General features: G+C 45.4%; 1 protein-coding gene across 4 annotated transcripts in view; it reads right to left on the bottom strand.

The window, feature by feature from the left end:
- Positions 1–16,011, bottom strand: part of LOC144170480 (uncharacterized) — a 99,075-nt gene that overhangs the window by 52,817 nt on the left and 30,247 nt on the right. For all 4 annotated transcript variants that reach the window (XM_077700314.1, XM_077700312.1, XM_077700313.1 and 1 more), the window contains exons 3-8: positions 15,136–15,334; positions 13,150–13,265; positions 10,951–10,983; positions 8,184–8,391; positions 4,650–4,804; positions 3,483–3,518 (exon numbers count right to left, since the gene is read on the bottom strand). In XM_077700314.1, the coding sequence (XP_077556440.1) occupies positions 3,483–3,518; positions 4,650–4,804; positions 8,184–8,391; positions 10,951–10,983; positions 13,150–13,265; positions 15,136–15,334 (747 nt within the window). The remainder of the gene's footprint in view (positions 1–3,482; positions 3,519–4,649; positions 4,805–8,183; positions 8,392–10,950; positions 10,984–13,149; positions 13,266–15,135; positions 15,335–16,011) is intronic.

The following is a 16,011-nucleotide window of genomic DNA, read 5'->3' as shown; positions in this document are numbered from 1 at the left end:
TATAGGGGCTATTTGCAGTGTTCTTTTAATTAAAAATGGCTGACAATTACTATAGTTTCTAATGCGAAACTTGTGCCCAACGCGAACTGAAGTCTTCCCCGTCCCGGCGCATATCTGCTGCGTCTTAGGAAGTGATCGCGTGATCATCGAACGCACGCCCGCGCGCGCTTCTCTCATGTTATCCCGCAGTGCATCGTCTCCGCCGGCGAGCGTATTGTTGCAAATCGGGTTTGAACCTGCTGCGCAAATGTCACGTGGTTCGAAATAAGCCACGCACGGAGGAGTAGCGTCTGGCGGGGCGAAGAGTTTCTTACTATATACATTAGAGCAGAATCTGGCGCTAGTGTCTATGCGGCTCACATCAGGGTCGCCTGTGTCGTCATGGTCCTCCATTACATCATGCGCTCACCTTAGTTTCATCATTGGCTTGGATTTAAACGTTTTAGTAGCCGTATATTCGAGCACAGATCCACAAATACGCAAATAATGGTGTGTTGTTATTGAGGTGGAAAATCAAACAGACGGTTTTAGAGCTAAGAAAAAGGAAGTCAAGCGTATTTTTGCCGGAACGGCTGTGCCTACTATTCTCCAGGTTAAGCTGGTAGTTAACAACAGTGTTAATATTTTGGGAAAAGCTCATTAGAGACTCAGTTTATTAATTTGGCCATTATTTCGAATAGTATAGGTTGTTTTAAAAGCATTGAAATGTTTTTGAGCATGCCTATGAAAACGTCGCCTTCGTGGTGAGCCGGTGCACCGAATGTCAGCTACAGTTTAACAAAAATTGTTGCTGAGCGAGTTGGTTCATACTTGAAGAAAAAGGAAAACTTGTCCTTCAACATTCCTAAGCGAAGACAAGATATGGAGAGCCGTAGGTGCCCGTATCTCTCGTATCTGGTCATTTGGTTTCTTGTTTTTTCCTCAGCTAAAACTTTCGCGGTGGCATATTACCCGTTCAGTCATACGTTCCTTCGACTCCGGCATGACCAAAGTTCGGTACGATCACGCACTGCCTGTTCTTTCACTAAGCACGCAGTTACCACGGCTCACGGCTACCACATAACAGGGCGCATTTTGGCTAGCTCGTATACGTGCTAAGCCACAGTAAAGAAAGCAAACCCAAAAAACCCAAAGAATCCAAGTGTCATGCCAAGCCCAAGCCAGAAGCGGAATCTCTCCCCCCCCCCCCCCCCCTCGACGACATAGATTCCCAGGTGCAGTTTCCTCTCTAGTATACTTATTAAGAAACTCTACGTGGCAGGGGAAGACGTCAGAGAGATGACGCCATAGCAGGGTGTGCCGTTCTCCCCCTCACACCTTGGCCACAAGCTCCGAACAGCGTCTCACGCTGTCTCAACATACTGCCCTCCCCTCACCCTTTCACCACTCTTTTCTCCGCCACTTTCTTTCTGCCTTCACTCTCTCAGTTACGACTCCCCGCCATCGCCACCGCGAAACCACTTAGTGGCCGCCAAAGCGCTTGCGCAAAAAATACACATGTGTGCTTGGTTTTTGTGACAGCAAATGAAAATGCACGTGGAAAGCATGTTTTGACCCAAAACTACCAAAAAAGCGCTCGCGCCCTACTTTAGACCTTGTGGCGGCATTAAAAAAAAGTCAAATAGTAACAAACGGCTCCAGTCGATGGCGCGCAAGCAGTAAAACGCTATAAATTCGAGTTGATTCGACCAAATATCCACCGGGAGGAGTGAGACGGGGGGGAGCATGAGAGGTTGGCCAGAGAAAGAAGAGAGGCATTTACAACTTCCACTTATGAAGACGGTATAATTTGCAAAAAGCACCTCAATTACAACACTTGAGTGAACATAAACTATACATAAACATAAAGATTGCTTTACGACTAGTGGCGCGGGCAATGGAATAGGTACTTGAAAACATTTCTGAATTAGGTAAATGGAAACTACGCACACTTCCGGCAAAATATTGGCATATGGTGTAGGTGAGCAGAGATGTGAGAAATAAAAAACCTAATAAAATAAAATTTCTACTACGTTTTGCTTGAGCCCCAGAAACCCAATTTGTTGAGTAAACCGCACCATGTGAAATGCACTCATATGATGCTGCGTGTGATTTGGAGTGACTATCAGCACAACTTCCTGAGCAAAAACCCCGGCCTCTTTCGCAAGAATAGGTGGTATTCGTTGAACAGTTTAGCTGTCAATTTCTTCGCTTGGCAACACTGGAAACGGCCACACTGACATGGCCGATGCGCCACGGAGACACTGCGCGGCTTGGGCCACTGCTTCGCATGCCGAAGAAAAAAAAACACCGGTGTGCGTCGTCTGCTCGTGCTTCATTCAACCCAATTCTCAACGGTGGTGTCAACATAGATGTTATTAACCTTACTCACATTGTACTTGAGGCAATACTTTGCGTTTGGTGAGGTAGAGTTTGTTAACGTGCAACACAGTAATGTGCTTAGCACGGACAAGTACCACCATCCCGAGGAGCCCGACGTAACCAGTGACGCCGCACTCACACGGTTGCCTGCATGAGCGCCTCGCCAGTGAATTCAAGCAATAGATCCGACAGCCAAAGGCGATGTGCTTCGTTAGGTTTTACCGTGTCTGACGTGTGATGCCCCTTGTTTCTGTGCAGCACAGTCTTGTGCCATGAAGTCAAACTAGTGACCGTACGTTTTTTTCTTCTGCTCCCTCAAACACATCCCACATCAACGGGTAACGGGTCATTCCAAATTGATCCCTTTAATCGAAACCCGACAGCGATTCTTGGCAATAAAAAATTCTGGGTGGCAAGAAAACGTCTTGTTTATGGGGAACAAAATTCCTATTTGTCTTCATCCGTTTTTTTTTTGCAAATGTACTTTTTAAAAGCATCAAGACATGGTGCCATTTCAAAAATTAAAAGTAAAGTTGTATTAGTGCACCTAAACTGCCGTTAGACGATTGTTCTGCACAAACTGGACAAAGATTAGCGCTGCATTCTCTGTTACAACCTCTAAAAGGACCTTGCAACACTTTTTTCAACTTTCTTTCAAATCTTAAATGCTTGCAGAAGGTAGTCACCCAACACACCCAAACTTAGGTTAGGGGGTCACAGAGTACCACAGCAAAACATTACTGCTTTATGCCCGTCAGATAACTTGGAAGCTGGCTCAAAAGATTTTTCTTTCTTTCCCGGGCTCGACGTTCTACGACGGCCCGAATTACGTCCCTGAGGTCTGTAGCGGCTGTTGGCCGGTTTTCCTTCAGTTGCAGCAATGCACGCTTTTCGATAGCAACTTTAAAAATCACGCCACAAAAACAACGCAGAAACGGAAGGCGTATCTGGTGCGACGAGCAAATCACGCCGTTCCGATCCGTGCTAGCGATAGCTGTAGCTTTCACAGTGCTTCCAGATGCGAAAGAAAGAGTGAAAGTGTTTATCGAAAGTGTTGCAGGGTCCCTTTAAAGCCACCACGCCTGCAAACCAATACGTCCAGCAAATATAAACTCGCTTACCACAGTCATCATGCTTTCTGTATAGTTGGTCGTATTCTGGAATATAAATACATCCAGGAATTAGAACAAGTGGACCTAAACAACAACTGCTTGTGCTCCCAAAAAAAGCTATAGTATAAGTTTCTTTCCCGGAATTCTCTCAGGGTTTTATTGAGCTCTAACAAACTAACAGTGCTTCTTAAAAAACAATTCTTATTAGTTCGGTGTAATGGGTTTACAAAATATCCAAAGCAGTTATGCTTTGTGTGGTACTTTTTTTCATGTAGCACAGGTATTTAGGCTCAAACTAGCGCCAAACATCGTTGACGCTCTTCAGGCAACCGCAATGGTAACACAATTTGACCGCGGCACAACTCCTCTACAACTACTAAAGCTGTACAAAGAAACTGCTTTGCATACAGGATATTAAATAAACAGTGACAGCAAAAATGTAAGAAAACAGTCGGCTCCTGGAATTGGTTACCTGACTATCACAGTAGTGATAAGACGCCATTTCCGCTGAGTCACGCCGACCAATGGCGGCGGCACTGATTTATTCAGCCGATATCTACCAATATATTTATTTATATCAAGCTCCAATTGAAAGTATTTTTCAGCATTCATAAGGACAAACTTGCTGGCGCATCACAGGAATATTGTGAGGGTTACTAATCATTATGTTCACGGCACTCTGCAAACGAGCCCACAATTCAGCCATACCTTACACAGCTATATGATTCTGCAAGCTTGCTTCTTTTCCAGAGAAAGCGCAGAACATGTGTCTCTAGAGTTTTATTTGTATATTGAAACGAACAGTCTCGAGTGTTTCACCATTACTGGTTTATTTGATTACTTCAGGGTTTTTCCTTTGAATTAAACATTGTGACTCTTTGTGCATTGAACAAGCCGTGCGAAGTAGTCAAAGGATTTGCAATTAAAAATTTCTTGAAATGTCGGTTGGGTTTTCATGTTTTATGCATTTTTGTTCTAAAAGCATTATGTCCGTCGTAAATTACAGTTCCAAAAACTCTGTATTTCTTGTGTCACCAAAGCAGTACACGAGAAAACTGCAACTCCACGAAGCACCTTCAAGATTGGAGAAAAGAATCCCAAAGCGTACAGCGTTCAAGCTAAGTCTCTTTCACACACATTGATACTGAATGCGCGAATCGGTGGGTGGCAACTTACCGCCGAAAGTTGGGCCGTCCTGGCAGATGACTGGGTAAGATTCATCGCAGTTTCGTCTGAAGAACCATGGTACGTCCCGACCAAACCACACTGTGATGCATGATGTGTTCCAGTCAATTTCCTCCGGATCAAACGCTAGCACACCGCTCAGCTCTCTGCCGAAAAAAAAATTTAGAAGAGATCCTTTCAAGGGCTGCTCACAGGACACAGGACGTGTATTTACTCAATAATCGAAAGATTCCTGCTGTGAATGATATTTAGTCTCGTTTGACAAACCGTGTTAGTATAGCGATACACCGTTCCCATGTAGGTACAACCCTGAAATTTCAGGTACAACCCTGAAACGTGGTAATGGACTGTTGCCCGCACCTAAACCGACCTAGAGGATACCAAACCACCTTTATGTACGAAAACAATGTAGAATAAATCTAAGAAAGTACTTTGCCAAATAAAAAAGAGAAACTATTGTTATAAACACTGACGCTTGAACCCAGGCCGTTGGTGTCAGAAACCATGACTCTACCTCTAGCCTACGAGGTCGCATGGCGAACATGTTCTAGCAGTTTCTTCCCAGAATAGCAGGAGTGTTCACAGTGGACCGGTAGACGGCGGTACGCTGTACAGAAGGGCCTGACTTATCTCATCTCGATGAAATAAACCAGTGCGATTTTTTTTCGACAGCTTACACTTGCGTCGAGGTTTCCTTGCACTATACGAATGAAAACGCACAGGGAAGTACAAGATAGTACACACGACAGAAAGAGCGAAACAAGGAGACTGAAACCACTGCGAAAAAAAAAAAAACAAATCGTTTATTGGTAGCGGCATCTTTGCCCACGTCACTGCGACTGCGGCTGCGCGGCTCGTGTGGACAGGTCGTCAAAGTGGGCGTAAGTGCACATTCACACGGAATAGGGCAAAGCTCACCCACACAGTGGTGTTCCCTTGAGCGGGAAAATTGAAAAATAAGTTGCCAGGAGGCTATCCTACGTCATGCAAATTTACCTTTTTACCGTAGCAATCTTGTCTCAAGGCGCCCCGGGCAATAAAAAAATCAACTGCCCTTCTATCAAAACAAGAACAACATAGCCCAACACCAAAGCCACCAACACAGAAGCAAGCACCTGTTTCTTAACCTTAACAGAACGGTTTACTGCGCGGGGATTGCGCTCTCTAGTGCTTTACTAGTACTCGCATTCCATGGTTTTTCCCTGTTATTTAACCATCGTCGTCGTTAGAAGGAGGGGTGCATTCTCGCCCTAATTTGGTATGTCCATGCAACCCTCTCCAAATCCAAACTGCTTCGACCATAAAACAATGCCGGAATAGCGCAGCCGGATAGCCGTCGGCTTCATAACACAGGCAGCCCAGCTTCGATTGCGACCACCGGAAGCGTTTTATTTTTTATTCGCGTCAATTACGATCATTACCATCATCAGAGAAAGTTGGCTTTCGTGCAATATGTTTTCAGTAGAGGCGCGTTCACAGCTTGCTGCTTGGAGAGCGGGTGCTGCTTTCGACCGCTGCCTCTTTTTATGCCCGCTTTTTTGACAGCTCACTAAGCACAGAGCAGAGCGTGCACAAAGAAAAGCATTGCTGTAAGAATTGTATCGCACAACAGCGGCGTTTACAGTGTATCCAGCATATTAATCAGAAGGACTTGAGTGAAGTGCTCAGCGCATGATATAGGCCCGACAATAACCCGAGCTTCGGTTCCGAGACTTACTAGTACTGGCATTCCATGGCTTTCCCTGTTATTCAACCAGCGTCGTCCAACATTTTAAGGTGTAAACCAGAATTTTAAGCTTCGTATCCGAGAATAGCAACGCAGTAGAGCGGACCATATTCTGCTCCTTTAAATATTTTACTTTACAGCTGTTTCGCCTCCCTCGGTGTCCTTTTCTATATTTTTCCCACCTAGGTGTGGTGGTTTTAATTTTCGCTTGTAAAAACCAATTCGAATGCTGGCATTAAGATTTCTGGTTGTGTACTTAGTAAGCCTAATTTGTCATGTCGCCAAGCTTTCCTTTGCGCTAAACTTCGTTGACGTGTGAAAAGCTTGCAACCAGTGTAAGTAGGTGGAAAAGCAGTCTACTTTGAAAGGTCGGGCCCCTGGAGCTAAAATGGGCTTCACGAACGCGACGCCGAGAAAACGGGTCAGGGAATGCCAAGATATGCTTCGCATTAAACAAACAAAAGAAATGAGAGGAGCCAAATAATTTCACTTTAGCTCTGGACTGTTGCCTCCCGGCTGCTTTCAGAAAACGACTACCAGCTCCGCCATTTCCCTTTTGCCTTTCACCACATAAGATGTCACAAGTGGAAGCGCGTCGAAATATGTAGAGAACGGCAATGCTTGTTTACCAATTTTAGCGTGCTTGCAAAAACAACGGAAAAAATCATTCTACCAGAGCTCACAAATTAAGCTATTGCTTTTAGTAAAACCACGTGCACAAAGCGCTCGTTTGAAAAGGGCTGCAGAGTAAGAGGGGTGAGGGGTACATAGATAGATATCAGGGTAGTTAATTCCTGGGCTATAAATAAGAGTTTCCTCCTCCCCACGGCAAATGTACAACAGAGTGAGAGAAAATTGGGAAGGAGCAAATTGGTAGAAACGAAAGACGCACACGATTACAACATGAAGAGTTGAACCCCACGTTCTATTACTACAGACTACTGCGAATTGCCGCAATTGGAAAGACTCGTAGGGGTGCATTCGTAACTTTTGGCGGTAATGATAGCAGGTCCTCTGATCCAAAATTTTCTTAGTAACGGGCCAAAACTTCCCTCTGTCTAAATTAACGGCCTTTCCCATTTTCAAGCAAGAGCCACTTTGGGTTTCTGCACGGCTGTGTCGAATGCACCTGAGCATAGGAGCAGCGCATTTACGCTCGGTTAGGTTGGTGGGCCCCCCATACCGGAACTTGGGGTACAGCGTCGATGCATATATTGAATCATAGCTTAGGAATGTAGAACATTTCGTATATCTTAGAATTTCTAAAGTAATTTTTAGGCTCAGTAAAATCGCCTATCTGTTTTGTGTATACTTCTTCCTGCATTTTTTGTTTCCTTGACAAACAAACTGTCAATAATTACACCTTTCACGTAACTGCTGTTGTGCGTTTGAAAGAGAAATCTATAAGCTACAATTTCACGCACCGCAATGCTAAATGTGTCCAGTAGATCAAATGTGTCCAGTAGCTGCAAGCTGACGAACCCGCGAGGCGTTTTATTTTATTTATTTTTTTGTAAACCGCTGCTGCTAGGGGCAATTTGACATGCATTGAGAGCGTGGGAAGGAAGGGTTTAACACAATGGCCCAGTATTGTAAATTTCGTATAGTCAAATCACCTTTAATGACCACTTCCCATTACAAATAATAATCTTGCACTGCTAGATCAAGATTACCCGGTATCTTTTGCGTGAACAAACCATCCCTGCTAAGCTTCTCTAATTCGATAACCGGAACGGGGTACCTTACTTGGTAAAACTTCACGAGGTAGCCATATAGCGTGCAATGCAGTGCGTACTCACGTGACATCTTCCTTCTTCAAGTCGACCCAAAATTCCAGGTCAGTTCGCACCAGTCGCTTGACGTACTCGAGGGTCTCCGTTCCGTTCAGTTTGGAAGCGTCCATCAATTCCGCAGATTCTTCTTTGCACCGTAACACGCTATTTCTTGCACTGGTTCCGTTCTCGTAGTAGCAGTACTCGACTTCGCCCGAGTTTTCCTCAACTGTAACTGCACGTTTAAGAGTAACGTCAGAAAACATTCTGTTCCTCGTTGTCTTTGTTTAGTCTTATACTCATAACTTATACTCATAACTGTACTCACACATTGCAAAAACTGCATTAAAAAAGGTGTGAATGTGGTGTCTGACAATCGCATGTTGTATTTGCTATGTTTTATTCAAAGCACTTTCGGCCGAGTAATAGTCCTGTTTAACCCTTTCTACCTAGAGCTTATCGGTAACTATGGGTGACATGCCGAAGTATGCGCATTTAAAAACTAATTCACAGAAGAAACCAATATCTAAGTTTTTTTCTGCTTGCTGCACTTAAAAGATGTATAAATGTAACGTTCATACATTTGAGGGCGACCGCACTATAGTGCCACTGTTTAGAGTGCAGGCTCTGTAGTGTGGGGCGAGTGCATAGATGGTGCACTGGCTGGACTAGCAGGGACATGGCAGGTAAAATGTAGTTAGAGTGTGCCACGAGTACTTCCGCCTGCGTGATAAGTACGAAGCCGTAGCTGATTGTATAGAAGTCCTCTTCAGCTTCTTCGCCCACGTGGTCGAAGGCGACACGACAGTTGTGCACTAGCTGTTTCGTCAATCTGGCGTTGACAGTGACAATGATGGCGATGATTATTACTTGCGAAACTCGGCACGATGTACGCCAAGGTCACTGATTAGTATTACCAAGTGGTACCACCGGGAGCATCTCGACCAAAAAGTCCAGCGTGACCTACACAGGAACTACCGCATGCTGGAAGTATTACCATTCATAGCCTAAATTGCCAAGCTTATGCTTACACTACCACGCCTAGTAAATATTACTGCGCAGCAGAATATGTATACCCCCTCCCCCCCGGCTTTTATTCCTCTTTTCGCCACCGCCGACCCCTCTTTCCCAACTGCTATTTGTCGGTGTCTTTCACGTTTAAGCAGGTGCACTTAAGCGGTTGGCGGTTTATACGCGCACGTGCGTGGAGTAAACGGAGAAAGGGGGCGTGCGCGCAAAGCAATAGGTTTCATGCCCTCACTGACGACATTTCCGCTGTTCTGGCGGAATGTTTACACGTGGGCGCCAAACAGCCGAATGCGACAAGTCTGACGTCTTCACTGGTCGAGCTGTTTGGGTAGTGTGTTACACAGACAGTAAGATGCCTACGACGCTGGAGGAAAACGGACAGCCGCATGTTTGTTCGCTAGAATAAAGCTCGAGGGCTTCCTAGTTTCATTCAGCTAAACGTCTATGATAGGAAGTATGCTCAATCGCAATTTACAAACGTGGTTTGTTTCGTGCACTCCATCGACTGTGTCTAGTTTCGCAGGTCATCCATCTTCACATACTGGAGGAGCAGAAATTTTTATTTGTTTTTCTCCTTAAAAATAGTGGCGGCTGCAGATATATACAATTTAACTGCAACTTTTTTGGTTCATATCACACAAGCAATATGCAAGAGTTGTAAATAAATGAAGCTGTTCATGTTTAAGAGATTGTGTATTGCAGAAATCGTGATCCTCAGAGAAAAACTGAATGGCGCGTATACGTGTCATTTAGCTTTTACGTGCACATATTACGTATATGGCACAACTGAGTGACGCGGCTGCTGCGCCGTACCGGCAGATCAGTGCAAAATTATGTTTTTAAAGGTTACTGAGGACTAGCATTCTAGTTATGCTTCTCTCTACCCCCAAAAGGAGCACAATCAGATGACCCGAGGATCTCGCTTTTTGTCTTCACACCGAGCGCTGTATTCCACACAACTCATTGATTGATTGTAGGGTTTAACGCGCCGACGCAACGCAGACGATGAGGCGCGCCGTAGTGGAGGGCTCCGGATTAATTTTGACCACCTGGAGATCTTTATCGTGCGCCGAAATCTCGTACACACGGGCGTTTTTGCTTTTCGCCTCCATCAGAAAAGCGGCCGCCGCGGCCGGGAATCGAACCCGCGACCTCGTGCTCAGCAGCGCAACGCCTTAGCCACTGAGCCACCGCGGCGGGTTTCACACAACTCACACTGAGCAGTTTATGCAAAAGCGAAGCTATGATTTATGTGGTTTTTACTTCGACCTCCCTAAGTACACTTCGACGTCCTAAAATGATGCCAGTTCTGGGGCGTGCGGAGTCCTTTGGCTTTTTTTTTGTGGGAAATAAGACGGGGTTTTACCTATTGTTGACAGAATTTAACCTAACACACCTGCTGCGCCCTCAGGTGCAATTGACGTAATTGCAGCAAGCAAGCTTCATTATTGATCTTCCTTCATCATTTGTACGGCTTCCGAAAGGTGGAATGACCCTGAATGTACATGTCTTCACCTAGGCTTCCGGTGTTCTACCCGCACCGAGAGGTATTAACTTGCATTACTTGCAAAATGACCAAGAACATTGAACAAGCACTATGGCAGGCGCATGGAAAATAACCGCCATGCATGCGTTTCCCTTAGTTTGCCTAACGTAGCTAGTGTGTTTTTGCGAGGAGAATGGCTCACTGATTATTGCGTGCCGTGAAATACCCCGTGACATATATTTTGCTGCCAGGACACAATACTAGCGTGCTGATACTCACCGCAAGTCGAACCATTCGAATGGTAGAATCCAGCTGCGATAAATAAACAAAATATTTACTTCATCAGCAAAAACTTCCCCATTCAGTTATGCGGATGCCAAAAACATCAAACAAAATTTTGAAAAGGGTTTTGTGTTATAAGCAATAGCCGGTTATAGTGAGCCTGAAATGTTGTTTGCGAAGAAACGGAAGAAAATGTGACAAGGCTCATCGGGACGATTTAGCGTGATAGACTGAGAGCTCCTACACAATATTTCTGCAAAGCCTTGAGACGGGAGCGCGAAAGGTGTCCTTATAATTATAAATCATTATTGCAGCTTCGAATTTGCCCCTCTTTTGCTCCAAAACAATTCACTGGTGTCAAAAAAGGCTGCGTATTTGTCTTTTTTTTCTATGAGGCTAAAACAGGAAAACACCCATACGGCGATCAGTACACGCTAGCGAACACGTAGGCTGCCTAAATGAATTCACTTATGAATTCAGTACCTTCCTCTGGCCGGCCTCATATGGTGATCTGCAAATGCAAACTCTGGTACGCTGAGCCAACCTAACCAAGTAACGCTTTCCCGTTAAAGAACATCACGAGGTTAAATTTGGCGCCACGACGTCGGAGCACTGTAATGGTTCATAAGAGGAGTTCTAACAATTCCCGGTAATTAGCTAAATTTCAATGACAAAACTGTCGAACGGATTAAATGCTTTAATTAAAATGGCAGCTGATTAGCAGCATATGGCAACTGAGAAATGCACCTAACATCTCATTTAAGCTACCCGACACTTTCGTAGCGAATAGTTTGGAGGAAAAATTCCACGCTTGGGCAAAAGTACGTGGGATAATGGGTGAAGTATTTTTTGAGCAACCCTTACATGAGGCTGTTATTTTCCTGCGACAGTCCCGTCCTTACCCGTATTTGTTTCTGCAAACCTCTTGAGCATTCCTCATACATGTATGGAAGTGGATATATTGCCTGCAGCCGGTACTTTAGCCGGAGGGGATATTTTGCCTACACTGTCTTCTGATTGATTGTTCAGGTTTACTTCATTGTGACTGGTGCGTCTGTCTCCGCTGGACGAGAAGTCGACCATTGTCAGCGGGGTGCAGTAGTTGCGCCTGTGGTTTCTGAACGCGAAGCCATTCGTTCGATCCAACCTTCATCCGTAATTTAGTTTTTTTATTCTCTTTGTTTTTTGTGATTTTATTCGCCGTTTTTACGGTGTTTATTTATTCAGAAACTCAATACTAAGCAATACAGATCTGCCCAGTTCTTCTGCCGCATTCCGTATTTTTTTAGCTGTCGCGAGCGCAGTCGACGCAGAGGTCCCTGACGCTCGCATGACCCGAATCCTACGGACAGCCTAGCGCCTTACTGAGCGGTACCGCACGGGCGGGAAAGGGCACCGGTATCTGATACGCCTGAAGAAACATTATGAGGTTGTTTGCCTACCAAAGAACGCCTCAAACAGAGAAATTCCCCAATCTCTGTCACCGCTTGGGTCAAGAGAAAGGTCTTGCCCATGGGGACATAAGACTTTCATTTAAACTTTCGACTCCCCGTCCCTCATCTCCTGATAATGCCCGAGGGCCTCAGGCCCAATTCTAACTAAAGTATTTCATTAATTCATTCGAAACCTGCCTTTGTGGGTTGGGTTAGGTAAGGCTACTTCAGTACCTGCCTTTATGGGTTCGGTTAGCTTATGATTGGTTAGGTTAGATGTTTGCTTAAAATACATGAGTGAATAAAGCATGCACGGGAAAAATGCATCTGCGCCGGAGATAGCAAAATACCGACTTCCGGCGAAAAATTCTGGCAGGATGGTAATCTGGTCGCGCCCAGCCAGTGGCGGCGCAGGGCAGGTAACATATCGCGCAGCCTACTTTGCCGGCCGCCGGCACAATACAAAGCTCCTAAAAAATATCAAGTTTTTTGGTTTTTTGAACACATTAATCAATAATGCAATAGAGCCGGCACAATGCCCGGGACGCGTAAAATGACGGCTGCCGGCACAATATCAGCCAGCGCTAAAATGGCGGCTGCCGGTACGATATACACCCTTTACATGTATACAAGAGCAAGTGATTCCTAAATAAATGTCATGATACTCAACTTAAGTCAATCCTTATAACAAGCCTCGACAATGTTTCCAAAGATTTTAAGGACTTCTTAAAATGGTGCTGTTTTAGTCGAAACCACGACTTACCATCGCATATCACAGCAATGTTGCAGATGGTGCAGCTTGAGGGCAGCTTCGTTACATTTTCCTGCAGTATTTCTAGCTTGCATTGATCAAACGTAAGCTGCTGCGTCTCGTTCAGTCTGTAAAGGCCGGGAGAAACAACCGCAAAGGAGGCAGTGAGAATTAAGGCGTCGCTTTGTTTCAAGTATGAATGTTGCCCGTGAATTAAAAGAAAGCAAATCTATAAAGAACTTAAGTAGAAAGCATGCTACAATCTTATGTTTGTTATCGCGTCTTTTAAATACAGACATCTCCAACAAAACAAAACTGATTCGGGAGTGTGTTGATGCAATCGAAAAAAATAATTACCGTGGTTTGTTACATTCCGGGGCAGTCACGTGGAATACCCTCCAAAATTGATTTCCTTCGGCAAAAAGGCAACTACTGAAAAACTTGTGAGGCCACGTTTCTGTAGGCTAATAAAATGCCGAGAAATTGTGGGGAGTGCTTTCTCATTTGCTCTAACAGGGAAGGTCACCGTCTCCACTTATGCAGCCTCTCTCTCTCTCTCTCTCTCTCTCTCTCTCTCTCTCTCTCTCTCTCTCTCTCTCTCTCTCTCTCTCTCTCTCTCTCTCTCTCTCTCTCTCTCTCTCTCTCTCGATTTCGCCTGCCGGTCGAGGACCACGTCCTTTTCCAGATGGAAGTCTACCGGCAGCACCGCTGTCAACTGTGTGCTGCAAGACAACGTGGGAAGCATCGAGGACTCACACCACTTGGAATGTAAAGCATCTCGAAACTTTCTCCCGTGAAATTCCCGTCGACGCCGTTAAAAAAACCTTTTTACGTCCTGGGTAAGGCAGCAAACATTCGTTGTGATTCTTTCCGGTTTTAAAAGTAAAACTGCGGGTACACACTGCGAACACCTCAAATTCAAAGAAAATGCAAGAGCTGACACTGAACATCTTTATGTCTACATTTATACAGTGGCCAGCGCCACCGGCGTTCTCCGAAACAAACATAAGCAACGAGGTGACCATTCCCGCTTCGGAACATTGCTGAGTAAATGATTATTAGGCTAAACTAGGCTATGTTGCTCCGTAAGGCCTCTTAAATTTGGGATTAGGGCAGCGCAGCTGTACTGCAGCTCATTTCACTATCCAATGCACTTAATCTCAGTAATACCAGGAGCAATGTAGTGGCGTAGCCAGAGACCGATGCCATTTTTACAGCTTTTAAATTACTAAAAAAGGCTTATTCAAGTAGTCAGTAAAACAAATGAACAAATAAGAAAAATCTTTATGAGCAGACAAGTAGTTCCTAAAAAATGCCTCAGCAGCAAATACGCTGGGCGTTTAAGAATGCGCAATGATAGGGTGCGGGCGCATACGTAAGGGTGCGCAAAGCGATCAGTGCAGCGCTGTTGGCCCGATGGCTTTCTTAGCCGGTGCGACATACTGTTGAATGGGAAAACTGGCTAGAATGGCAGACTAGCCAGTTTTCTAGGGACATGTTTAACACAAAAGTGTTTTATTCCGGGATACACAAACATTTGAGTGACGCCATAGCCGTCACGGAAGTGACGCCAGAATATCAAAGCGAGCGGCCTCTAAAGGGTGCACCCCTGCACAAAGGTTCTTCTTGCGGGGAGGCAACCTTTAACTAAAAAGTGCGTTGTGCTTAGGGTTGTTCGTTTTGCGGTTTTATATTTTAACAGGAAAGTCTTTTATGCCATGATACACCAGGATTTCACTGGCGTAACATCCGTCACGGAAATGACGCCAGTACACCTTTGCCTAAACGACCCGCTAGCAGGGTGTCGCTCGCCATGCACAGCCGCCGACCCGCAAATCATGCTCAGGTGCAGATTTCGTTGCACTTTTAACTTTCGTGTTTTACTGGTTCCTACGACAGAGGAATCTCAATCACAGTTTTTACATCGATCTCCCTCCCTATCTCTCTTTGTCTCAGTCTCTCCGAAAGCTCTTCACGAAACGGCAGCCGTACACTTACACGTCGGCGAGCCAGATGTTGTGCTCTTCCAGCGAGAAGATCTTCATCAGGGTGCAGAGGCGATTCAAGGGCGTCGTCTTGCTGCTCAGCATCTTCATCCCAATAGAGCCGCACTCCCTCTCCGCTGCGTCGGCCGTGATGACGCCGGTCATGCTCAGCACACGGCAGTAAGTGCGCACGGGAGGGTGCTTGAAGTAATCTGCGCTTGAAGCACGCACCAAGTTTGCATGCTTGTTTTCCTCGTCGCAACGTCAAAATATTTAGCCGCACCAATTAAAACTGATATGTATGCCATAGCTTGGTTTGGTGGGCAATGGTCTAACTAGTGTTGCATCGTGGCCGCCATCGGAGCAGTCGCAGTTTTATCTCACCCAACCGGACCACCAACCGCTTCTGCTCACTGACAAGCCAAAGTCGCTGTTATATTGATAGTGACGCTGGCTAGTCAGTGAGCGGAAGCGGTTTGTCCGGTTGGGTAAAATCAAGACAGACTGATCACTTGCAGTTGCGAAACATCACCGGCGAAAATTGCTGTACTGGATGGGAGCAGTGGGTCTTGATTTTTACTCAACCGGGCAAACAGCTTCCGCTCACTGACTAGCTAGCGTCACTATCAATAATTAACAGTTACTCTGGCTAGTCAGTGAGCGGAAGCGGTTGGTCCGGGTGGGTGAAATCAACTATGACTGCTCCAATCACGGCCATGATGCAACACTAATTAGACTGTTGCCGGTTTGGTGACGGCAAGCTTGCGAAGGATGTTCGTTACTGTTCGCCGTAGTGAAACTCAAGGAGCAAACCAAGTTACACGTACGGGGAAGCAGCTTATAATGTGGCTACGAACGGAACTACACATCGCCACCCGCGCTGCTTATG

The sequence above is a fragment of the Haemaphysalis longicornis genome, unplaced genomic scaffold (assembly GCF_048455015.1).
Source record: "Haemaphysalis longicornis isolate Haplotype H1 unplaced genomic scaffold, Haemaphysalis longicornis Haplotype H1 scaffold_2, whole genome shotgun sequence".
Classification (NCBI taxonomy): Eukaryota; Metazoa; Arthropoda; class Arachnida; order Ixodida; family Ixodidae; genus Haemaphysalis; species Haemaphysalis longicornis.
This window is presented reverse-complemented; position numbering and strand designations above follow the sequence as displayed.